Raw genomic sequence first — 26,601 nt, 5'->3', positions numbered from 1 at the left:
TTTTCAAGTCATATACCCTGAGGTGACCCCACCTCTTCCCCTTAAAATTTGTGACCGTAGGCATGCTGGGTCTATTCTCAAAAAAAAGGGAATAATGGGAGCACAAAGCTTTACGATTAAACGGCATAGGGAATCTCTCCCTATACATTCGTTATTAGTGGTACTCATTATTAGCGGTATTTTTTAAGTCCCTCAGTATTTTATCTTTGGCATACTCCTCCTCCCTGCCAAGCTTCGCAGAATCCTCGTTGCTTGTAACTCGAAATGAGAGGAAAATTGGCTGTTTTTCAAAATTCTCTTCCCTTCAACCTCCCCTACAGCCACCCCCGCTTCAGAAATTGGTTTACATATCCTTAATAAGTATGGGAATGAGTTGCAAGTTTTAAACAATACGCAAAGTGGAAAGCTTGGTCCGAGCACCTCTCGACCTTCTAGGACCCACTGTTTACTGCGTAAGAAAGTCCAGCTAACCAGTATTTAATACGACATGACCCTCAGCGCCAGGGAGAGTAAACCAGCCCCGCTGAAAGGATTCATAAAAAGAAATTTTAAACAAGTGAGCAGTCCAAACCCAACCCCTACTCCCAAGCCCCGGGACCCACCTCCCGCGGCCCAGCCTCCCAATCCGGAAGTGACGTACAAAGTGGAGTCCGTCTTTTTCCGCCGTCCGCCGACTGTGCGGCCGGGACTAACGCGGCGCGTACGTCGGCGTCGGGGCTAGCAGAGGGATTCTGGGTAACGGCCCCAGCCGGCTGGGGCGGCTGCCTCTGCGCAGCGGATTCTACTCACGCCAAGTCCGTTGGCTGTGGGGGTTGTAGGGCCGCGGGCCGCGGGCAGCCGGACATGGAGCAGCCGTGGCCGCCGCCAGGACCTTGGAGCCTCCCTCGGGCAGAGGGCGAGGCTGAGGAAGAGAGTGATTTGGACTTGTCCCCCGGTTCTCCCCGCTGCCCGCAGCTGCCGGGAGGCGGCACCCAGGTGAGAAGGAGCCCGTGTTCTGCGGGGTGCGGGGTGGGGGGTGGGGGGGATGGGGAGGTGTCGTCACCAGGCCCCCAGAGGCCTCTGTCTCTGCGACCCTGTTTTGAGACCCCACTCCCCCTCTTACCCACCCTGACCCCGGGCGTCGGGGGCCTGATGTCATCCCATCGCTTTGTAACATCTACTGAGCTCTTCGAAGAGGGACTGGCCGTATATTCCCAACCTCCACCTCCACACACACCTTTTTCACCTTGGCTAATTTTTCACCCTTGAAGTTCCCCCCACCCCCACCCCTCTTTTGATGGCACCCAGATTTAGGACAGCTCAGTCTATAATGTTGACCCTTTGTCCTCTTGTGCCTGCTCTTATCCGAGCATTTTATTCTCTTGAAGGTTCTAACATTTGTGCACAGTTGATGGGAACAGTGAATGGTTGTATTTCAATAATTCTCTGAGCCCCTGACTAAAGATTTTAGGTCCAATTTATTTTACTGATTTTTGACATCTGAGCAAATTCTGTAAACCTTGCTTTTGATGCTGGCGTAAATCTCGGCCATTCGCGTGACCATTTGCCCCTTACGTTTATGATTTTAGTTTTGCTTCTTACAGTTCTAAAGTTGAAAACATATAGACACGCGTTTGCCTTTTCCTTCAGACTTTTTCCTCAGATTCCTGCCGTTTCCTGTGGTTTTTAGCCAAGCCTTTTTTCCTCTGAAACTTATCCAGATGTGATATACTTAGGATTTTCTGGGTCCCACCTTAGGGAGTGCTTATATAGTGCTCATATCACTTAGTCCTGGTTTTTCTCTTTCAAGATCACTGACTAAACACTAATAAGTAAAATAAAACGGAGTTTAGGTATCTGCCTAGAAGGCTTCTTACAAAATGGGATCCCTGAAGGCTTAACTGAGTTAATAGTTTTTCTCTAGACTTATCTTGCTGTTAATGAGAATGAGTGATTTAAATTGTTTTCCAATAAGTGTAGGGTCATTGATCTTAAGCCCAGCACACAGGGTTAGTTGTCTGCAAAGAGAAAAATGCTGTTTCATAACCACAGACTGTTCTCCAGCCAGCCAGTCACTGGGAAAGTACAAGACGTTTTTTAGGACAGAATGAGAGTTGATAAGTCGATAGTCACTCACTAATTATGGATCGCTGGTGTCATCTTTATATACAAAATATGTTATATAAGCATATAATGAATGTGGTGCAGAGGGAGAGACAAAGAATGAACAGCAGCTGCCATTGTCAATTTTGAAGCCTTATAGCGAGGATAGAAAGGTCTCAAGAATTCCACTGCATAGTGGTTGAATCTAAAGAGTAACCTAAAAGAAACCGAATTCTAAAAATAGCTATGTATTAATTTATAACCTTATTTAGCTGACAGGAATTTTAGAAATGATTAGGCTTATCTCCTTCGTTAAAAGTGATTTCCTTAAGACCATGTAGCTAGTCAGTGGCAGAATTAGATCCTGCCATATCCTGGTTTAGAACCCACTTCTGGAACCTAGTAGTGTTTTTTCCCACCTACTGCACTGCCCATCCTGTGATGTAAAACTTTATTTGGCTGAAACTAACTTTGGTGCTAAAATTGACAGAATGATTTCTAATCCTAAATTAGTTCATGTGTTTACAACAAACCTACTTATTTGTCTTGCTGGCTTTAAATTTTATGACTTAAGTTTTCCTTTTTGGAATATTTAGAAAGAATAAAATGTTTAATTTCACTTATAAACATTTTATAATCTCTATAAAAACAGCCTTGGTGTAATTTTACCTAATATAGGGAACCTAGACATCTTAATGTCATATGTATAGTTCTAAGATCCAATTAAATGCAATTTGGAACTTAGAGATCCTGTTCGGAAATTTTTTTTTTTTTTTTTTTTTTGGAACCAAAATTTTTTTTATGTTAAGTTATATTAGTAGACCTTAATGCTAACAGTGCCTTTTTCAAATCTGTGTTTATTAAATATAATCAGTCATCTCAATGCATGTGGGATAGTTAACTCAAATGCCCAAACATGGTCTTTGGAGAAGAATTTAAACATTAATCAGTTTTAGAATTTGGAAATAAGATTTATATGTTTGACTTGAGAAATGATTTGAGAATTTGCTCCTGCATAATTTGACCATGCAAGATATTTCCGTTTGTCCTCATCTTTGTTAGTATTTGTCTTTTCTTACAAAATAAATTTGACAGGTTCATTTGTCTCCTCTTCCTAGTTCCTTCTTAAGCATAGCTAATCTACAACTATTCTTAATCCTATTCTAGAATAACAAAAAGTAAAAATAAATACTTGGCTGACTAGGACCATGTGGTAAATGAGTAACTAAAACATTTGAATACCAAGTGTCCACATTTGCCCAGTATAAGTCTTAAGTTTGCCTGAAGACTCAGCCAGGAAGGAGGAACCTTGCACGCTACTTGCCTTAGAATTCCTTACCACCACTAGTCTGTTCCAAGAAGTCAGGAGTCATTTATTCATCTAAGATTTATTGAATTCTAACCCCTCAAGAAGCTTATAGTTGAGTAAATAAATAAGCACAATATTGTGTGAAAGCACTCAAATGCATGAAGAAGTATGCATAACTTTGGTGGAGAGGGACAGGATACGAGGGAAGGGAAGTGATGCTAGAATCTAGGATAGAGATGGGAGTTTAGGGATGGGGGATTGCCACATTGCGGTGGTGGAGGTGAGAAGAAAAGAGTAAGCAAAGGAGTAGAAGAGTAACTACAACTGAGTCTAGATAGAGAATAGGAAGTGAGATCATGAGGCACCATGCCATGCTACGAAGTTTGCACTTTAAAAGTTCTCAAGACTTTATGAATAAGTAAAATTATCATTTTTGTTGGAGAGATCACGCCAAGTCTAGTGGAGAATGGCTTGAGATTAGAAAGGCTGTACTTAATATAATTAAAGTGAGAAATTATAAGGGCTTGAATAGTGATGCAGGTAAAGGAATAGATTGGAGTAAAATTATTCTAAATACCTACCTTGAAATTGGTCTACATTTTGGCTAAGAAATCATGAAGACTGTGCCTTTAGCTTTTGTTCTATAGAGCCAAGGAATAGAAGGAATTAAATATCCATCTTGGTGCTTTACATGTGGAGGTTGAAAAATTGTTAAAACTAAGTATTTGCGTCTGAGTAGAACAGAATCACCAGGGTGGACCTAGTGACTTTTTTTCTTGTTAATTAAAAAAATAGCCTATTTTTATTAGGATTAAGTTAAAGGTTATGTATCTGATATAGTCAGTTATAAATAGAAATTTCCAATAAGAACTTCTCAGATTATAAGGATTGGGGTAATATAGAAAGAAAAGAGAAACCAAGAAGTGATTACTTCTAAATAAGCAGTTCTTTGCATTGAAGAACTTGCAGAGCAAAACTCTAATAAAGGTCTGGTTTTCAGTATGTTGAGTGATAAGATGATGAACTATATTTAAGCTTTTGTTCTCATTATTTTGTTCCAGGATTATAAAGGCTATAAATCAAATGTTTGTTGAGGCCCTGCTGTATGCAGGACACTGTGCTAGTTGCCAGGCTTTTTCTTGCTGTTAGTTGTCCAAGGAGAGACACAAATTAACCAAGAAGCTTAGAGTCTAGGTGATGAAACAAGACCTATAATATAAAATTGTAACTGCAGACACAGAAGGCTGGATACCTATATGCCAAAAACATTGTACAGAAATCCTTGACTAATAGAAAATTGAACTGTTCTACATAAGCATACCTCTTCTATTGCCTTCTTTATTTCTTAAAAATACTGTTTTTTATCCAGATGTATAGCCATGGAATCGAAATGGCTTGCCAGAAGCAGAAAGAGTTTGTGAAGAGCTCTGTGGCATGTAAATGGAATCTCGCTGAAGCTCAGCAGAAACTTGGTAGCTTAGCACTGCATAACTCGGAGTCCTTGGATCAGGAACATGCCAAAGCACAAACAGCAATATCAGAACTGAGGCAACGGGAAGAAGAATGGAGGCAGAAAGAAGAGGCTCTAGTACAAAGAGAGAGAATGTGTCTGTGGAACATGGATGCCATTAGCAAGGATGTTTTTAATAAGGTATTATCTTTTATTGGGCCTACTGAAATAAGGAAATACTGAAATGTTGGTGCAAACCAGTTGTGCATATCTGATAACAAAGCAACGGAATCCTGTAAACAGTATTCAATTTTGACAGTTTAGGAAAAGTGATCATTATAGAAACATGTATCCCAAGTAGTGTCTAATATTGGTAATCCTTAATCCAATTATATGGCTGCAGCATAGCACACTGAATATAAATGTAGGTTCTAGAATCAGACTGCCTCAAATGTCAACTTTGTCACAGCCTGGCTTTGTGACCTTGGGCAGATCACTTCCCTAAGCCTCAGTTTCCTCAAATATAAAGAGCAGGTATAAAGATTAAGCAAAGTAACATCATAGAAGCAGGTAGCATGGGGCCTGGCATGTGGTAAAGCTCAGATGTTACCAGAGATTTCTGATGTTGCTGTGCTTATCAGCTTGCTTTCAATTTTTTTGTTGTTGTTTAGTAGCTAAGTTGTGTCCAGCTCTTTTGAAGTCCCATGGACTGTAACTCACCAGGCTCCTCTGTCCATGGGTTTTTCCAGGCAAGAGTACTGGAGTGGGTTACCATTCCCTTCTCCAGGGATTCTTCCTGAACGAAGGATAAAACCCATGTCTCCTGCTTGGCAGGCAGATTCTTTGCCACTGAGCCGCCTGGGAAACCCAACACTAACGTAGTTACTGGTTTTATCAAGTAAAACAAAGTTTCTCACTGCTATTTACCAGTATGTATTTAGTAACCCTCAGATAGTAATCTGTACTTAGTGTTCCAGGCATTACTGCTGAAAGAAGTAGTAAGATGTTTATGCCAAGTTCATAGTTTATTAAGAGCAGTCTTCTGTTTCTCACTGGATTACATAGACCTTATTCTTTGACTTTCGTATCTGAAAAAGAAGTGGGCAATGAAATAAAGTCATTTTCATCTAAATGTCTAAAGTAGACTTCTTTCTATTTGTACTAAACTCTCAAGCCTCAGGTGTAGCCTGCTCATTCTTATCTAAGTCCACATTCGTTTTATCTTTAATCTTCATTATTCTCTAGATGTAGTGTGTAACACTGCTTGTTTCTGCTCTGGCATCCACTCTAAAAGACCCTTCTTCCCCAGGCATCTTTAATTTCTTTCCTCTGGCCTAGCTCTAGTCCTGCTACAGCAATAAGTAATACACATAGGTAAATGTCTTGTACTACTAGCCTTATCAGTACTTTACTCTGTAATGAAGGTAAATTATAAGAGTATAACATGCTTCTTGTAAAAAAACAAAACATAAGCCTGTAAAATAGAGTTGAAAGGCTTCCTTCATTTCCCATTTCCCAGAGATAACCGCTATTAACAAGTCATATCTTTCTAGACTTTCTGTGCTTGTACCAAATTATATATTTTTCTTTCCCTTTAACAGAATGATTCACTATCTCTGTGTATATTGTTCTAAGGGACGTGCCTTCTTAAGTGTTATTTTGTTTATGTTTTGCATTTATACCCCAAAACTATTTAAAATGATCTTTCTATAATAGAGGGAATCGTCAAAGCAGTGTTCTTTCATTTATACAGTTATAATCTCTTAACACAGTGGTCACAAAGAAAATGTTTTTGTCTCTGCTTTTAATTTTTTTTTTTCTTAAGTTAGATTCTAATGTAGCCTACATTTATACCAGAATTAATTAGGACTATCTTTATGTTCCAGTCATTTGCTGAAAATCATGCATTCATTTTGTTGGGGAGCTTGAGATTTGAGAGGACAGGTCTAGATCTGCGCTATCTGACAACTTGATAGCTGCTAGCCATATGTGCTATTAAACACTTGAAATGTAGCTAGTCCAAACTGAGATGTGCTGTAAGTGTAAAATACACACCAGATTCTGATGGCTTAGTACCAAAAATGTAAAATATTTCATTAATAATTTTTTATATTGTTTACAGGTTGAAATGATAATATGTTGGATATGTTGGGTTAAATAGATACATTATTTCATCTGTTTCTTTTTTTAATGTGGCTGATAGAAAACTTTACAGTTGTGACTTGGATTGTATTTCTGTTGGACAGTGCTGGTCTAGATGGCAGGATATATAAAGAGAAAAAAAATGCTTTTATTTTGAAATATATAAACTTGTGTGTTTCTTGACTGTAAACTGGCAGAGAACTAGTGTTCGATTTCCATTTTTGGCAGTGATGATCTCAAGGTTTAAATGTGATCACATAATATTCTGAGAAACTTTCTGCCAGTTTTTGTGGCCAAATAAAAACTTCATCTTGGTCTGTTTTATGACTTTCACTGAAAATAAGCACTTCCTTAATAGAAGTTTATACGTGATTTCAGAATCAAACTGTTTAGCCTCTCCTAAGAAAAGTTTACAACAAAGGTCTATTTTAGATTTATGTCTTATCAAAAATTTTGTAGTAAATATACTCTATAATCTTTGAATTTCTGAGTTTGTTTCCAGCAAGAACTCCAAAGATTAGAGTTGCAAATATTTAATGGAAATGAATAATGCAAAAATAAATTATGCATGTAAAGGATCTTTCTATACTTGCCTTTGATAGGCATATTTGGTTTTACAAAAAAGTTAATTCATTTGTTTTTCTCTGTGATTTCTAAAATAGAGTTTTACAGACATTTAATGATACAATATCAGTTTACTGTATCACCTTTTTATAACGTCTATAAGAAGGATTGCTGGGCATTCAATATCTGAGAAAGTAGATCCAATTAGAATATAAAATCTGATTTTAACGTCAAAATTTTTTTCTTAGAGTTTTATTAATCAAGATAAAAGAAAAGAAACAGAAGATGAAGATAAATCAAAATCATTTATGCAAAAACATGAGCAGAAAATTAGACATTTTGGTAAGTCTACTACTGAGTTTCCTTCTTTTGTAATGTTTGGCATCATAAATATATGTACAGAAAGTCAATTTATAAAATAGAAACAAACTCCAGTTGTATAGCTACTTCTGGCACAGTTCTATGGCTCATTTTAGAGCTATACATAAAAAAAATACAGTGACAGAATAAACTGAATTGTGAAAAAAAGCAAAATTCAACCTGTTTGTATAATGCTGCCCTCTAAGACCTGGTTGTTGTTTTTGGTTTTTTTTTTTTACTACCTAGACTCTTTGCATTTCCCAACTAGTCCCCGCTTTTGTCTTTTTTTATCTTTGCTTTCTTGGTATCTGATTATCTTACGGTTGTAAGATTAGCATTTTTCAGATTTTGTATATGATGCTATACAATTCATGCAGATCCTTCAACTGTTATTCAGATAAATAAAAAGTAATAGAATGCAATCTATAATAAGCGAAATATATTTACAAAGAACTGAAAAATAGTTTTCTCTATTGAAGAAAAACGATAGGATGGGGGTTGATTTAAGTGAAGGCTTCCCAGAGGAGGGAACATCTGAGTTAGATTTTGAGGAACATATAGGAGCTTTCCTGTAGATAAAGGGAGGCAAGGCAGCAGCCACAGCATGTACTAAGCCAGAGTGGGGAAGTAGTAAGATATGTCCTAAGAATTATAAGCAGTGACAGTACTGCTGGAGTGAAAATGCTACTGGGGAGTATAATGTGTCAATTTAGTAAATATATGTTAATAAGCTTTTTAAGAGACATTTTGAGACTTTTTTCTATTGGTATTTTTCTCCCAAAGTATTTAGAATTTCATTCATCCTTATGTCAGTATAATGGATACTACTTTAGTTTTTTTTTTCTTTTTTGTAGTTTATTCATAAAATTTATTAATTTTTCTCATACTTTTTATTTTAAAAAATGAAATAAACTTGTATTCTGTTTAATTCAAGAATAGTTTCTGAAGAAGTAATAAATAAAGTTTATTTTTGCACATACTATCATTCCAGCATTGTTATAGAAACAAATAGAAAAACTACGGTCATCCTCAAGCGTTGATTTTGTCTCCATTATTAAATAGTTTAAAACCTTTAACATTTAGTGACACCCTTTTTCACGGCCCTTACAAGTGTCACTAACCCTTTCATATATTCTCTTTCCTTCAAAAGAGACCAAAATGAATAGGAATTTTGTGCCTAAGTAAGTCACAGTGCTGCCATGGAGAAGTAAACAAGAGAAGCAGTGATCTCTCTGAATAGTTGATAGAGTTGAAAATATTCCCTCTTCAGAAGTGCAACAAAGCTAAGGCAGACTTGCTGTATAGGATTTATTTTATGGCATCAGGTATAAGAAATAAGGATTATACTTTCTTTAGATCTGACCCCTAGAAGTTAATACTTAAATTCTTTAACTGTAGTTTGAGAAGAAGTTTAAAGTCACTTAAATAATCATTATGTTTCTTGGAATTTAAAATGACCTAGTCACTTTATCCAAAGTGTTAGGGAAGTAACTATAAAGCTTGTAAAACTCTTCATGAGAAAATGCTAAAATGCTATTTTCCAATTTTTTTAATGAGGGAAAAATCATTTAATTGATTTCCTTGTGTTACTCTGTATTTCTCAGTAAGACATTTGTCCTCAGTTTTGTTTTTACTTATGTTCTGATGTGGAACTTTAACATACAGAAGTTCATTTTGTGTCTAGAGAAAAGATTTATTGCCGAACTATTGAGGTAGCCTTGTAAAATTTCCATGATGATTCTTGGATAACTTTCTTGATTGGATGAGTCTAAATAAAGCTCAGCACTTTGCTGATTCTGTGATTACTTGGGTGGTATCAACTTTTTGACCAAATTTCTTACTAATTTGGGTAAAGATGACAGTACACCTTTAGTAGCATTTGGATTAGTTTGGTATTTTGAAGCAAAATGGCAGCATTTCCAAATATACTTAACCACCTTTAAAAAGAGTTTATTTTCTGTGTCTAAACAGTGATCATGATTAAATGGTTAACATGACTAAAATGGTTAAACTATATTTGCTACTGTAACACTGACTGGATTGGTTTATGTACCAATAAATACCATGCAGTAAAATGCCACACAGTATTTTACTATCTCAGACATATTTTAGTAAATTAGAGGAAATGTAATTTTTCTGAATCTTTTATTAAGTCTTTGTTGGCTCAGTGTAGTTTACTTTGGAAAAGTAAAGGTTTGAAAAGAAAGGTTTTGCTTTCTTTTCCATCTTTCCAATAGAAAAATTTGTATTCTATGAATAAATAATACTGAATCTCTTGAAATTATCTGTACTTAACCTTAGCCTAGAATGACTGACCAGCCATGTCTGTTTGCCTGGGACTTTGGGCTTTCCCCAGATACAGGACTTTTATAGCTTTAAACCAATCACCCTACTTTATCCTGACAAATTATTTGAAATAAAATTTGCTGTGAATTTTAAAAGCTATTTCCAATATGCTGGGTATTGCTTTATTATCTATCTTCATTTGCTCTTTTACCGTAACATTTCTATGGTAATATGAGCTGTCTTTAAAAAGAATCATTTTAAAATACCATCTCTTTGCTTACAGGAGGAAAGTATTTGACGTTCATGGTTTAATTCTTGTTTTGCAGGTATGTTAAGTCGATGGGATGATAGTCAGAGATTTTTGTCTGACCATCCATACCTTGTATGTGAAGAAACTGCTAAATATCTTATTTTATGGTGTTTTCATCTAGAAGCTGAACAGGTATCATGTGAAACTTGAATTTTTGAGAACCTAAGTGGAATGCTGATTTGCTTTTTGTGTTTGTTTGTTTTTTCTGTTACTTTAAATGTAAGCAGGAAGGTCATTAAATGGAATTCCAGTTTTGTTTTGTTTTCAGGATCTGCTTGAGCTTACTGTTGACATCTTTCTTTAGTTATTTCAGTTAGCGTAGGGAAACTTTTTTTCCAATGTGCTTTTCCCTGCATTCCTGTCCCCTCATCTCTCTTGTTCCCATATACTATAAACCTTTTTCTTTTTTAACCTATTAAAAACTCATGTTTTAAAAATCCAAATAGTAATCACAATATTAAGTATATTTCTTATAATTTTAATCTGTTTATTTTCAGAAAGGGGCTCTAATGGAACAAATAGCACATCAAGCAGTTGTAATGCAGTTTATTATGGAAATGGCCAAAAACTGTAATGTGGATCCAAGAGGATGTTTTCGCTTATTTTTCCAGAAAGCCAAAGTAAGTAGCTATTTGGTATTATTATTTTCTTCAATTTATTTTTTTATTGAAGGATAATTGCTGTTTGGTATTATTAAATGGGAAATTTTGTCTGTACACATCAAAGGAGGCCATCCAACCAGGATGCCACAGGCTAGATTCTGTAGATTTTATAATGAAAAGAAAAATTATATTGCTGTTTTTATGCTAATTTAGATTTTAAGAGGCTGTACTATAGCATTATGTGAACTTGAGTTCCATTTGCTGCTAAGTTGCATCGGTCGTGTCCGACTCTGTGCAACCCCATAGACGGTAGCCCACCAGGCTTCTCCGTCCCTGGGATTCTCCAGGCAAGAACACTGGAGTGGGTTACCATTTCCTCCTCCAGTGCATGAAAGTGAAAAGTGAAAGTGAAGTCGCTCAGTCGTGTCCAACTCTTCCAGACCTCATGGGCTGCAGCCTACCAGGCTGCTCCGTCCATGGGGTTTCCCAGGCAAGAGTACTGGAGTTACATGAATGTATATATTCAAGAAAATTAGAGGAATGGTTTGAGAAAAAAAAAAACCTGTACTTCACAGAATATTATGCAGCTTTCAAGATTATATGAAAATTATATGAAGTATTTTTAATCTGAGAAAATGCTTTGCTATAAATTGAAAAGATGCAATACATATTTATATATATAGGATGATGTCAGCTATATTAAAGAAAAATAGATATGTTTAGAAAGATTGACATGTCACACTCACTAAATTAGTAATGCTTTAAAAGTTGTACAAGAAGTAGAGCAATAGTAATTCATATTAACTGCCTGTAGGAGTGTAAATTGGTGTAACCAGTTTGGAAGATTTTCTTGTAAAGTTGAGCAAGGCAAGTGCCAGCAGCCAGAAATTCTCCTCGATATATACCCTCGAAAAAAATTTCTCAACTTGTGGTCCAAGGATACTCAAGGGTCTTTCTTGAAGACCCTTTCCAGAGGCCCTGAGTCAAAATTATTTTTATAATAATACTGAGATGTTATTTGTCATTTTCATTGTCCTTCTTGCATGAGTGTGCAGCTTGGATTGATACAGAAGCAGATGTATGAATACAGCTATCTTCTTTTAAGCCCAGATTTCTCACTAAATTGTTTGTTTTGGAAGTATAGTTTAAAGATATATATATGTGTGTTATATGTTAAAAATGTTAACATGTAATGAGTTTGTTATTATATTTCAGTTAATATTTAATTCCTCAGTTTTAATTTCTAACATGTAATTATTGATAGATACAGCCCACATAAACAAGAGCTCTTTAGATTTCTCAACAATTTTCAGGAGCATGAAGCAGTCTTGAGACCATAAAGTTTGAGAATTGCTGCCCTAGAAAAACTCCTATATATGTGCTTCATAGAAGTGTTCATAGTAGCAAGAAGTCTGGGAACAACCCAAGTATCTGTTAACAGTAGAATGAATAAATTCTGGTATATTCATTTAGTAATATACTAATCAGCATTGGCATGGATAAAAAAACAAGAAACTGAAAAAAACAAGTCTCAGAATGAAATATCTGCTATTATTTTTAAAGTATTTTATATTTTAATAAGCAGAACTAAATAAAATGCTCCTAAATAAATATATTGTTGAGGGACATATAAATAAGGAGTAAAACTGAAGAGACAAAGGAATGATTGACAAGTCACAGTTGTAACCTCAGAGAGAGATGAAATGCTCATTTTTTGAAACTGATCTCTAAAATACTAGTATTGATCTGTTTCCTAATTTTTGTGGGTACGTAGTAGGATTTTTGCCCAGTAAATTGTACATATATATTTTATGTGCTTTTTTGCATATTTGATACATTTTAGCATACACAATTAGAAGTTAGAAGAAAATGTACCAGAATTTTAATTTTGATTATACTTGAGTGGTAGAATTACAGATGGTTTCCATTTTCTTTTTCATACACTACAATGAACATATTTCCTTTTATAAATAGAGAAAAACATTGTATTTTTACATTATAAAAATTTTTTAGTGTGGCAGAAGTTGTACCTTCTACTTCTACTGTTAAAATAGGAAATTTTCCCAAAACAGTAGTTTTAATGAGTAAATGACTGAGTTGGTATTATAGGCTCCTGATGACTGTTTTAAATTTTGACACACAGGCAGTAAAAAAAAAAAAAATTCTTCTTCATCTTATATTAAAGGATATGTTTGAACTAGTGTTTAATAGCATAATGGAACATAGTCATACAATATGTATTTTTTGACATTTATAATACTTGGACAAAATAGAACTGAACAACTATGAAGCTATAGATCTTAACATTTTGTTCTTAATATTTTTTTTTTCTGGTTTTTATTTTTTTTATTTTTTTTTAATTTTTATTATTTTTTTTTAATAAATTTATTTATTTTAGTTGGGGGCTAATTACTTTACAATATTGTAATAGTTTTTGCCATACATTGACATGAATCAGCCATGGGTTTACATGTGTTCCCCTTCCTGGACCCCCCACCCACCTCCCTCCCCATCCCATCCCTCTGGGTCATCCCATTGCCCCGGCCCTGAGCCCTTGTCTCATGCATCGAACATGGAATGGTGTTCTGTTTCACATATGATAATATACATGTTTCAATGCTATTCTCCCAGAACGTCCCACCCTCACCTTCTCCCTCAGAGTCCATAAAATTGTTCTATGCATCTGTGTCTCTTATTCTGTCTCGCATATAGGGTTATCGTTACCATCTTTCAAATTCCATATATATGCATTAGTATACTGTATTGTTGCTTTTCTTTCTGGCTTACTTCACTCTGTATAATGGGCTCCAGTTTCATCCATCTCAGTAGAACCGATTCAAATGTATTTTTTTAATGGCTGAGTAATATTCCATTGTGTATATGTACCACAGCTTCCTTATCCATTCGTCTGCTGATGGACATCTAGGTTGCTTCCATGTCCTGGCTATTGTAAACAGTGCTGCGATGAACATTGGGGTACACGCGTCTCTTTCAATTCTGGTTTCCTCGGTGTGTATGCCCAGCAGTGGGATTTCTGGGTCATATGGCAGTTCTATTCCCAGTTTTTTAAGGAATCTCCACACTGTTCTCCATAGTGGCTGTACTAGTTTGCATTCCCACCAACAGTGTAAGAGGGTTCCCTTTTCTCCACACTCTCTCCAGCATTTATTGCTTGTAGACTTTTGGATAGCAGCCATTCTGACTGGTGTGAAATGATACCTCATTGTGGTTTTGATTTGCATTTCTCTAATAATGAGTGATGTTGAGCATCTTTTCATGTGTTTGTTAGCCATCTGTATGTCTTCTTTGGAGAAATGTCTGTTTAGTTCTTTGGCCCATTTTTTGATTGGGTCGTTTATTTTTCTGGAATTCAGCTGCAGAAATTGCTTGTATATTTTTGAGATTAATTGTTTGTCTGTTGCTTCATTTGCTATTATTTTCTCCCATTCTGAAGGCTGTCTTTTCACCTTGCTTATAGTTTCCTTTGTTGTGCAAAATCTTTTAATTTTAATTAGGTCCCATTTGTTTATTTTTGCTTTTATTTCCAATATTCTGGGAGGTGGGTTATGGAGGATCCTGCTGTGATTTATGTCGGAGAGTGTTTTGCCTATGTTTTCCTCTAGGAGTTTTATAGTTTCTGGTCTTACGTTTAGATCTTTAATCCATTTTGAGTTTATTTTTGTGTACGGTGTTAGAAAGTGTTCTAGTTTCATTCTTTTACAAGTGGTTGACCAGTTTTCCCAGCACCACTTGTTAAAGAGATTGTCTTTTCTCCATTGTATATTCTTGCCTCCTTTGTCGAAGATAAGGTGTCCATATGTGCGTGGGTTTATCTCTGGGCTTTCTATTTTGTTCCATTGATCTATATTTCTATCTTTGTGCCAGTACCATACTGTCTTGATGACTGTGGCTTTGTAGTAGAGCCTGAAGTCAGGCAGGTTGATTCCTCCAGTTCCATTTTTCTTCCTCAATATTGCTTTGGCTATTCGAGGTTTCTTATATTTCCATACAAACTGTGAGATGATTTGTTCTAGTTCTGTGAAAAATACCATTGGTAGCTTGATAGGGATTGCATTGAATCTATAGATTGCTTTGGGTAGTATACTCATTTTCACTATATTAATTCTTCCAATCCATGAACACGGTATATTTCTCCATCTGTTTGTGTCCTCTTTGCTTTCTTTCATCAGTGTTTTATAGTTTTCTATATATAAGTCTTTTGTTTCTTTAGGTAGATATATTCCTAAGTATTTTATTCTTTTTGTTGCAATGGTGAATGGTATTGTTTCCTTAATTTCTCTTTCTGTTTTCTCATTATTGGAGTATAGGAATGCAAGGGATTTCTGTGTGTTAATTTTATATTCTGCAACTTTACTATATTCATTGATCAACTCTAGTAATTTTGTAGTAGAGTCTTTAGGGTTTTCTATGTAGAGGATCATGTCATCTGCAAACAGTGAGAGTTTTACTTCTTCTTTTCCTATCTGTATTCCTTTTATTTCTTTTTCAGCTCTGATTGCTGTGGGCAAAACTTCCAAAACTATGTTGAATAGTAGTGGTGAAAGTGGGCATCCTTGCCTTGTTCCTGACTTTAGGGGAAATGCTTTCAATTTTTCACCATTGAGGATAATGTTTGCTGTGGGTTTGTCATATATAGCTTTTATTATGTTGAGATATATTCCTTCTATTCCTGCTCTCTGGAGGGTTTTTATCATAAATGGATGCTGAATTTTGTCAAAGGCTTTTTCTGCATCTATTGAGATAACCATATGGTTTTTTTCTTTCAATTTGTTAATGTGGTGTATTACATTGATTGATTGGCGGATGTTAAAAAAACCTTGCATTCCTGGGATAAAGCCCACTTGGTCATGATGTATGATCTTTTTAATATGATGTTGGATTCTGTTTGCTAGAATTTTATTAAGGATTTTTGCATCTATGTTCATCAGTGATATTGGCCTGTAGTTTTCCTTTTTTGTGACATCTTTGTCTGGTTTTGGAATTAGGGTGATGGTGGCCTCATAGAATGAGTTTGGAAGTTTACCATCTTCTGCAATTTTCTGGAAGAGTTTGAGTAGGATAGGTGTTAGCTCTTCTCTAAATTTTTGGTAGAATTCCACTGTGAAGCCGTCTGGTCCTGGGCTTTTGTTTGCTGAAAGATTTCTGATTACAGTTTCGATTTCCGTGCTTGTGATGGGTCTGTTAAGATCTTCTATTTCTTCCTGGTTCAGTTTTGGAAAGTTATACTTTTCTAAGAATTTGTCCATTTCTTCCAAGTTGTCCATTTTATTGGCATATAGCTGTTGGTAGTAGTCTCTTATGATCCTTTGTATTTCTGTGGAGTCTGTTGTGATCTCTCCATTTTCATTTCTAATTTTGTTGATCTGATTCTTCTCCCTTTGTTTCTTGATGAGTCTGGCTAATGGCTTGTCAATTTTGTTTATCTTCTCGAAAAACCAGCTTTTAGTTTTGTTGATTTTTGCTATGGTCTCTTTTGTTTCTTTTGCATTTATTTCTGCCCTAATTTTTAAGATTTCTTTCCTTCTACTGACCCTGGGGTTTTTCATTTCTTCCTTCTCTAGTTGCTTTAGGTGTAGAGTTAGTTGATTTATTTGATTTTTTTCTTGTTTCTTGAGGTATGCCTGTATTGCTATGAACCTTCCCCTTAGTATTGCTTTTACAGTGTCCCATAGGTTTGGGGTTGTTGTGTTTTCATTTTCATTCGTTTCTATGCATAATTTGATTTCTTTTTTGATTTCTTCTGTGATTTGTTGGTTATTCAGAAGCGTGTTGTTTAGCCTCCATATGTTGGAATTTTTAATAGTTTTTTTCCTGTAATTGAGGTCTAATCTTACTGCATTGTGGTCAGAGAAGATGGCTGGGGTGATTTCAATTTTTTTTGAATTTACCAAGGCTAGATTTATGGCCCAGGATGTGATCTATCCTGGAGAAAGTTCCATGTGCACTTGAGAAAAAGGTAAAATTGATTGTTTTGGGGTGGAAAGTCCTGTAAATATCAATTAAATCTAATTTGTCTATTGTATCATTTAAAGTTTGTGTTTCCTTGTTAATTTTCTGTTTAGTTGATCTATCCATATGCGTGAGTGGAGTATTAAAGTCTCCCACTATTATTGTGTTATTGTTAATTTCCCCTTTCATACTTGTTAGTATTTGCCTTATATATTGTGGTGCTCCTATGTTGGGTGCATATATATTTATGATTGTTACGTCTTCTTCTTGGATTGATCCTTTGATCTTTATGTAGTGTCCTTCTTTGTCCCTTTTCACATCCTTTATTTTAAAGTCTATTTTATCTGAAATGAGTATTGCGACTCCTGCTTTCTTTTGGTCTCCGTTTGCATGAAATATGTTTTTCCATCCCTTCACTTTCAGCCTGTGTGTGTCCCTAGTTTTGAGGTGGGTCTCTTATAGACAGCATATATAGGGGTCTTGTTTTTGTATCCATTCAGCAAGCCTTTGTCTTTTGGTTGGGGCATTCAACCCATTTACATTTAAGGTAATTATTGATAAGTATGATCCCGTTGCCATTTACTTTGTTGTTTTGAGTTCGTGTTGAAACATCCTTTCTGTGTTTCCTGTTTAGAGAAGATCTTAATATTTTTTTTTAATTAAGGAATAACTTTCATCAACTGTTTGCTTTGTGAAAGGTATTCTAAGCACTTCACATGGATTAACTCATTAAACATTCATAACATTTTATAAGGATAATTACTTTTTTTACAAATGAGGAAGTTAGCATAGAGAAATTGAGCAAGTGACCCATAGGTTGCTTAATAAAATGAAAATCAGTCAAGTCTCTCTAGATCTAAATACCTAGGGTTTAGGCATGCAGTAAGGTCAGCAGTTGTGTCACTTGATTCCTTTAATGGTTTGTTGCATATCCATTTCAGAAGGATTACTTTTGGATGTGAAGGCTAACATTCCATGTGTCTCCCTAAGTCCCATTTATTGACTATAAAGTGAAGTATTATAAAGAAATGACTCCTAAATTCATTTAAAAAAATACAGAATAGCAGCACAGAACATTGTGTGCATCATTTGTATAGATATTGATGCTAATAACTAATCCATAGGTTTTAATGCAGTTACACAACCTAAACTACATTAAAGAGAAAAATCACACTGCAGACAAATGGACCCAGTGATAATTCAGGAATGAGACTTTGACAAAATCTCTTCCACCACTTGAACTTAAAACCTATGTTCTATTGTGTAGGATGTGCTTTGTGTCATTTTTCTTAATCTGCAAAGGAAATATTTATAAACGGAGGCTACTGCCAAAAGGATATTTTGCATTAAGAATTTTGTTTATATTATATACATTATGGAGAGAATTCCCCTCCCTCTACATAACTCACTGTACTTTTTTCTGTCCATAATCTTGAAAAGAAGGTACTTGCATAACTAAAACAGTAAGATATTTTCATACCAAAGTTAAATGTTGACTTTAATTGGTTGTCAGCTTTTAACAAGTAGGGATCTTAGGGTCAGAGAATTACTAACAACAGGTAGTAAGTGTTTTCACATTAACTGACAGAGAATTAGAAGGTTTAAAGAATATCCTTTGGCTGTTGCTTGGCAGTGGGATGAGGAGAGAAGAATGGGAGCGATTAAATGAGGACTGTTTTGGATCCTATCAAGAATACAGATAAATCAAGAGAAATATAGAGGAAGCCTACTTTCTTTCATTACATTTGTGTGTATGTGTAAAGAAGGGTTGTTTCTTATTAGCTTGTTTTATTTTGCTGAAGCAGAGGGAAATGAAACAAACCGATCTTTAATATTCATGTAAAACAGGCAGTTTTCAGAAACTGACAGAGATCTTGGTGGTTTCTACATTTAAACTGTTCACCTCATCTTTACTTCTTCCACTTCAGGCCTGGCATATGCTTTGTTAGAGTTTACCGTGTGGTCTGGAAATCTTGAAAATCAGTCTTTTTTGTTTGTTTTTTTTCAAGGCAGAGGAAGAAGGTTATTTTGAAGCATTCAAAAATGAACTTGAAGCTTTCAAGTCAAGAGTCAGACTTTATTCTCAATCACCAAATTTTCAGCCTATGACAGTTCAGAATCATGTTCCCCATTCTGGTGTTGGATCTATAGGTTTATTAGAGTCCTTACCACAGGTAAGTTGAAAAAGTAAATATTTTATAAATGTATTCATGTAATATTTGTTCTTTTGGACTTCTCTTTCTTCTTACATGTGTGGTCATTTTAAATATTCTTGCCTCAAAAGATAACTCCTGAGTTTCATCTCATGCCATGTTTTGGCATTAAATCTCATCCATCTCTTGGATATTTTAGAGAGACACCAAATTCTACTCCTTTAAATATAGAAGAGATGAGGACTATCTAAGCATTCTTAAGGGCACATGTTACCTGTTGATCATCTAAGTCATAAACTTTTCAAGATGGCTCCAACATCCCGTGCTGAGTAGAACTATACTGTTAAGAATTGAAGATGAATTAGCTCCATGCATATACCCAAGTAGTAACTGAGGTGATTTATTGCATGAGTTTATTAGTATTATTTTTTTTAATGTTAGTATTGCCTACCAGATACATTTTAGTACAAATTAATGTAACTTATGCTGAACTGTTCTTTCTGGTAATATTGGTCAGCTGTTTAAGCATTTTAGAAGTCTGCGATTAGATTAAGATAAAATTATCTCACTAGTGTGAAAGAATTTATGTCAAAAAAGAGGAAGCTGGACCACTGGGTCTGCCTGATTCTACTTAGAATTACAATTTTAAGTTATCACTAGGAAGTTGCTGCCCATTTTGGTTTTAGTAGCATTTAAATTGAACCAGTCATCTCTCATTTTCAGACCAGCTTTAGCATTTTAGCCTGTTGCCTACATAGTGAAAGGGAAGTCTCACTCAGAAGACAGTATGAAGAGACACCTGTATTTATTTTTAATTCTCAAGAGTTGTAGGAATTGAGATTTTCAATGCCTTGACCTTATAGCTATAATTTCATTAGTCCAGTTATTTGTAGGCCAAAGAGGCAATTTAAGGAAAGCAATTGATCATATTTAACTCAGCCAAAAATATAATTCTCAAGGATAGGAAAGAAAATCTGATTTTTAAATAATTAGTAATGTTACCCCTTAGTTAGACAGGTAAGCAACATTCTCCCTCAGTTTGTCCCCAGATTACATTTTAATGCTGTTTTAATAAAGTGATGATTTTCTCTGCAGTTTTGTGAGAAATAGCCCAACAGGAATGCAGTCTTTAAGAAATTTTATGACTAAGTCACTGTCAAGTCCAACATATAAACCTCCTAAAACTAAGATGTCACATAATAAATGCAGAGGAAAAAAGAGACTTTTGAGGATGCTGCTGATTCTAAACATAAGAGGGGAAAGAGAAGATTTCAGCTAGAGCCACAGAAACACAGTCATCTGCTTGAGGGAAGGATAAGATGAAAAACAACCTGAGGGATCAAGTTGTCAACTGAGAGAAGATTTGGAAGAAGAGTTTAAAATAACAACTTATTTTTATTATATCAATTTATAGATTACAAAACACTTGTATGTAGTATCTCATTTAATCTCAAAAAATCTCATTTTCATTTTATGGATGAATAAAGTGAAGCTCCTGTAGGTTAAGTAGCTTGCTTGAAGTCAATACAGTAAGTGATGGAGCTATTATTCTAATCCTGGATTTCTGTCCTACTCCACTGCTCATTCACCTACCTCATAAACTGTTGTTGAATCACATACTAGAAATACGACAAGATGCTCAATTGTGTGCTCTTGGGAAGAACTGGTCTCTGAGATGATAAATGTGTTGAGAATGTTACTGGATGAGAATATGGGGTAATCAGTGGGATTCAAGTGTACATTGGGTTAGGTACATTGATTGCTTTTTGTTTTTTTAAGTCTTTTTCAGTTCTTAGGGCTTCAGTAGTCCAGTACTCTTGCCTGGAAAATCCCATGGACGGAGGAGCCTGGTAGGCTACAGTCCATGGAGTCGCGAAGAGTCGGACACGACTGAGCGACTTCACTTTCACTTTTCCCATTCATGGCACTGGAGAAGGAAATGGCAACCCACTCCAGTATTCTTGCCTGGAGAATCCCAGGGATGGCAGAGCCTGGTGGACTGCCGTCTATGGGGTCGCACAGAGTCCGACACGACTGAAGCGACTTAGCAGTAGCAGCGGCTCAGCAGTAAAGAGTCCACCTGGAATTCAGAAGATAAGGGTTTGATCCCTGGGTTGGGAAGATCCCCTGGAGAAGGGAATGGCAACCCACTCCAGTATTCGTGCCTAGGAAATCCCATGGACAGAGGAGCCTGGCGGGCTACGGTCCATGGGGTGGCAAGAGTCAGACATGAAACCACCATCACTGCCACCTTCAGTTCTTAAGGAGATGGGTAGATGAATTTTAAAGAATCTCTTTAGTCAAATTCTCTAATAGTCAAAATTCTCTCATAAAAAACTGGAACCTAGTCTTAATAGAGAGTAACTGTAACCTCTGTTGGACCTGGATGGTCAGAAAAGATCTTAGCAGCCTGTCTCTTTGGAGAATGGGATAATGTAACAAGCTATTAATAATTTTTTATAAAACTTAAATTTGGATAACAGTTTAGCTTTTAATCTCTTTTTTAAATTGACAACAATCTTATGAGGTAGACCAAATACCATTATCCTTAATTTTGAGAGAACTGAACCAAGGCCCCCTGAACAGAGATGTAAATAACAGTTACCTTAGGCTTATCCTATATACTAGGTTTTACTGTTACTAAATTTTGATGAATTATTTTCTCTGAGGATGGCATTATACTAAGTGGAAGAGTCAGGGTTAGAACTTAGGTCCAAGGTTACTTTAGTGTACCAGACTTCGGTCAGTTATTTGTGCCACTCCCTTCATAAAAAACCTTATTGACAGTAATCCAACTACTTGTTCATTTTTTGACTTTTACAATAAAAGAATCACAAAGTATTGTACTTATTAAAAAGATCTTTTAAGAACCCTTCCTCCCTTTGGGATGGAGAGATCTGATATCTATGCCCTTATGGACTGTTTTCCTCATTGATGTATATTAAATAAACAGATGAAAGTAGGTGATTCATAATAAAACTAAATACCTAAGAGATATTCAGAACAACTGAGTAGACAAAATTGAATTATTGGAAGAATTTCCTTAAAGTCCTGGGTCTTAAGGGCTTATGTCTCTATTGATGGTGCTTTAGTAATAGTGGTTTTATTTTTGCATTTATTGAATAAGGTTTTCTAGTTTTAGAAATGAACAAAATTAGAACATTTTTGAGTTCTTCTGTTTAGAAAAATAAAACCTAAGTTACACTATTCTTTTGTTTTCAACTTTTTAAATACAAGTCTCTTTCAAAAGATTTCTCACTTGAGTTTGTTTTAACCTTTGAGAAACCAAAATAGATTCTGAAGGTAGCTATAACTTTCATTTACTAGATTTTTTTTTTACCTTATTTTATAGTGTTTTTGTAATTTTAATATTTACTATTATAATTAGATAGTAATCATCATAATACCTTGCTGGCTTAAAGCCATTTATCTTTTAAATTGTCAATAGCTGTATACGTATAATCACATAGATATAGCCTTATATCATTAGTTAAAATTATAGCTTTCTTAAATGGAGGGAGGAAGTAGTGTTTATTACATTTCTTTTTTACATGTATCATTCTGTCTTTCCCACATCTCTTTGGATTAAGTGGTAGTAATCTATTATTTTTTTCTTTATCGTCTCGGGTTTCAACCAAAATCTGACTTCAACGTTCATCTTTTTTTCTATTCTGCTATACTGCAGCGAGAATGTGCAACTGAATATGCAATTGCATGTACTGACATAAAACTGATGATCATCCATTCTTTCCTCTCTATACTTTTCAGAATCCAGATTATCTTCAGTATTCTATCAATACAGCTCTCTGCAGTTTAAACTCAGTGGTACATAAAGAAGATGATGAACTGAAAATGATGGACACTGTATAATTTGGTTAAGACTGCTGAAGCCAAGTGCTATTTTGTTACAAGAAAGGAAGAACTTGGCTATTTTCTTGACACTTTTATGGGTGCTGCACTTTATTTTTGTTTGGTTTTTGATGGGAGGGAAAACAGAGTACTGAAATGTTTTGTAAAATTTTTTTTATGTGCTGCTAGGTTTTTTGTTTTGTTTTTTCCTGAAGAGAGGAGTGGTACCATATGTTGCAAGAAGTCAAACTGGACTTTTTTTGGGTTCTTTGGCTACTAAATTTGCCTTTAATCTTACTGTTCTCAATTTTGGAATCAAAGTATGAAAATCTGCACAAATGCAATGTTTACAAAAACTGGTTGATTCTAGAAGGCATCTGCTACAGTCTTTTTATATGGATATGTACATGTCCTACTCTACAAAAATGATTAAACATTAAAATGTATCCTGTTGCTAATTTAGCTGTCAAATCTGGTGTTTCATCATATTAAAAGCAATAAATCAGTAGTTGATAATCTGCTTTACTAAATAAGCTGGGTAGTACAAATTAAGTGTCTTTCCCCTTAAAATAATATTACATTTGTTTCTTCGGCACCATCAGTTAAATCCTTGACTATAGTATCAATTTTATATAGATACTAAATTAACCCCCAAGTATTCTCAGACCTATTTCCCTTAGAAGTTGATTTTACCCTATTGACATTTTAGTATTAGGGTTATATAGCGATATAAAAAGTGATAAAGCTCATAACAGACTTTTTTTTTTCTTAGTAAGAGCCAACTTCAAATTCACTCTTAATTTCTTGACATAGTCTGGGATCTCTCAGGGAGCACGTTTTGAAAGAACTAATGGCCTGTAAGAACAAGTAGGAAAAATAATCTGATTTTTTAAGTTACAGTTATTGTTTCACTCTGATGTGGCCCAAAGAGACAAGAGAAATCTTTTGACACTAACTACTTATTTCTAAGAATTTGGTGATCCTTATTGGTAATGATGGCTTTTACTACATTTGTCATTCCTCTCCTTAGCTCAGTTACCACAGAATGCTTCTGAGCTTTAATACTTACCTATATAATTCACTTTAAATATGCCAGGATATTTGATGATTCATTTTACTAGAAATGAGATGACAATGTTAATTATGCTATCCTTATTATTTGAGGATTAACCTTCTGACTTACAGGAACATGAACTTTGATTTGCATCAGATGTAGTCTTTGGTGGCTCAGTCCCTTTGGGACTAGTAGTAAACATGTAGAATATGACTAAATGGGATTTGGACTACATGTCTCAATTTGAGAAGCCACCCACATGGTGATCAGGTCTGTGATGGTGGCTTCATTTGCACCTTGTTTTAAACTAACCTGAGGTGATAAGGCACTTAGTACTCATAGAAACAGATTGGAATTATTGAATCATACATATGTAACATCACAATCTTCCTGGTTTTCAGAATAAAACTTGTTTCTGTGCTTTTAATATATACTCTATAATAAAATGTTTGACTAATTTATGTGGTAGCATTCATCAGCCTGTTTTTTTTTTTTTTTTAAACCAGTGACCTAGTTATAGAAGTTTTCTGCTTCTGCTTTTCCCCCCCTATTTTGGAGCAAGCTCTTGTTTTTTCTGTCCTATCAAATGGAGAATGAACATAGTACTAAAATTCCCAGCTTCATAGAAAAGTAACTTGAACCATTACTTTCTATTCCTCAGCCTCACTTTTCCCCAGGATTTGCCTGTAAGCTCTAAATTGTTTTTAATTTCATTTTGCCTTAAGTTAGAGATATTAAAAACTGAAGATTGGAAGGAGAGAAATATCAACAAACTGAGTACAGTATTCCTGAAGGATATTTTTGGTTTTTATTTTCTAAAATACGAATTATTTAAGAACTATTTAAAATTTGGTTATGTATATGCTTTTACTTAGGAAAGTGTTGTATGTTTTCAATGTGAAAGTGATTGGATTTATTTTGGGAACTACTGACTGATGCCATAATTTGCACTTAAAAGATTATAACTTACAGTTTAGCAGTACTTTTAGTACTCAGAACAATAAATTGACATCCTTTTTATATTTCTTTGTGAAGAACGAATTCCTATTAGGAGAAATGTCTTCTGTTTCTTAAATAATAAGGGTATACTAAGCAAAGGAATAATTTATTTTTCAGGTTGCACAATTTTCTCCAAATTATACAAACCATGGAAAATCTAAAAAATGAAGTACCTTCAATATCAAAGTGTCTATCAGAGATTCTTCCTTCATTTGATTAATCTAATAAAAGATATTTTTAAAATAGCTATCACTACATTCCTTGTTCAGTTTTATCAGTGGTGGGAGATATAACACTGATTTAAATCAGAGATTATTCTCTAGGGGAGAGAGATGAGTAATATTCTCATCCAGTTATACCGTGGGTTCTTTCAGATTTCGCCTAGTGAGCTCACATTCTCCTGTAATTTCTCTCTAGGAAAATTGGGACTTCTGTCAGACTGGCATTCCTATTACTCTTTTAAATGTGAACTAAAATGGTGCCCAAAAAACATAAGTATAGTTTAGTAGTGGCTTTACAAGATGAAAACATTGATTGTGAGTTCAGGCAAAGTGATTCTGAAGTTAATCGAGGTGTTTTCAGAGAAAGATAAAAAGATGTCAGTTTATTGTTCTCAAAGTTGGTCATGTATTTCAGTTCTTAAACTGATACAAGACAGAAATGTACTTATCTCAATTGAGGGTCAGGCTTTTCATTTCAGTTTTGCTACTATATCCTATGCATTTTAAAAATCTGCACATTCACTTCCCATCTGTAATGGACATGTATGTGCTATTTCACAGGTCTTCTGAGAAGCTGACTCATCTAATAAGTATTTGCTTGCTTACTATGTAAGCTGATGGCGGGGAGAGGTACAATGATGAATAAAAGTTGATTATGAATTGCTTACAATCTAATAATGAAGTTGAAACCATTGTCATAAGTCTCAAAGAATAAGACTTAAAGTTTTCGTCTTTTCTAAGTATGAGATTGATTTTTTTTAAATTCCCACATAGTTCACTTGTTTCTTTAAATGACTTTGTCATGCTACTTACTCTTAAAACACTTTATAGAGTCCTTTGGTAAAATATGACACATCACCAAACTGATTCACACTTTGGTGACATTCCTCCACCACCATTCCTCCTCCACCATTGTGATGCAATTTCACATGCATAGCAATTTTAACTTTTTACTCAGTGCTAAATGTGGTCATTAGTGAGCTGAAAGGAAAAAAAAAAAGCTATACCTGGATATGGACTCTACAAAGTTTACTGGCTTTTACCAGAAGCTTTAAACAGATTATTCTGTATTTAAAATTTTCAAACTCTTTAACTTCTAAAATCAAGAATCTTGAATTGCAAAGAGAGGAAGGCTGTTTTTGCAGTTGACCAGTGTCTTTTTTTCTTTTGTCAATGAAAAGACAACTTATAAACATGTTTTAAAATTTATTGCTGTTGATTATTATAGCAATTTAATATAATGAAGTCTT

General features: G+C 35.0%; 2 protein-coding genes across 15 annotated transcripts in view; one reads left to right on the top strand and one right to left on the bottom strand.

The window, feature by feature from the left end:
* The window catches only part of SPATA6L (spermatogenesis associated 6 like), a 77,110-nt gene extending 76,112 nt beyond the window's left edge, over positions 1–998 (bottom strand). For 8 of the 12 annotated variants that reach the window (XM_081501287.1, XM_081501465.1, XM_081501378.1 and 5 more), the window contains exon 1: positions 603–998. The gene's annotated coding sequence lies outside the window, so the exon portion shown is untranslated. The remainder of the gene's footprint in view (positions 1–602) is intronic. The other 4 variants (XM_081501296.1, XM_081501357.1, XM_081501326.1 and 1 more) reach the window with 1 other exon arrangement.
* Positions 723–26,026, top strand: CDC37L1 (cell division cycle 37 like 1, HSP90 cochaperone). Of its 3 annotated transcripts, none has more exons than XR_014057050.1 (7): positions 723–975; positions 4,761–5,042; positions 7,796–7,889; positions 10,520–10,635; positions 11,001–11,123; positions 19,089–19,249; positions 22,997–26,026. XR_014057050.1 is itself a non-coding variant. In XM_081501808.1 (7 exons), exons 1-7 carry the CDS (start codon positions 844–846, stop codon positions 23,096–23,098), a joined length of 1,014 nt encoding a protein of 337 aa, XP_081357934.1. In that variant the 5' UTR covers positions 723–843; the 3' UTR covers positions 23,099–26,026. The 3 variants fall into 3 exon arrangements, 2 of the variants coding, with proteins under 2 accessions (XP_081357934.1, XP_081357942.1); XM_081501808.1 differs by having other exon boundaries at positions 19,085–19,249; XM_081501816.1 differs by having other exon boundaries at positions 11,001–11,127.
* The last annotated feature ends 575 nt before the right edge of the window (positions 26,027–26,601 follow it).

The sequence above is a fragment of the Giraffa tippelskirchi genome, chromosome 1 (genome assembly GCF_054371585.1).
Source record: "Giraffa tippelskirchi isolate mGirTip1 chromosome 1, T2T-mGirTip1v1.2.pri, whole genome shotgun sequence".
In the NCBI taxonomy this organism is placed as follows: domain Eukaryota; kingdom Metazoa; phylum Chordata; class Mammalia; order Artiodactyla; family Giraffidae; genus Giraffa; species Giraffa tippelskirchi.
The sequence above is the reverse complement of the archived record's forward strand: the minus strand, read 5'-3'. Positions and strand labels throughout refer to the sequence as shown.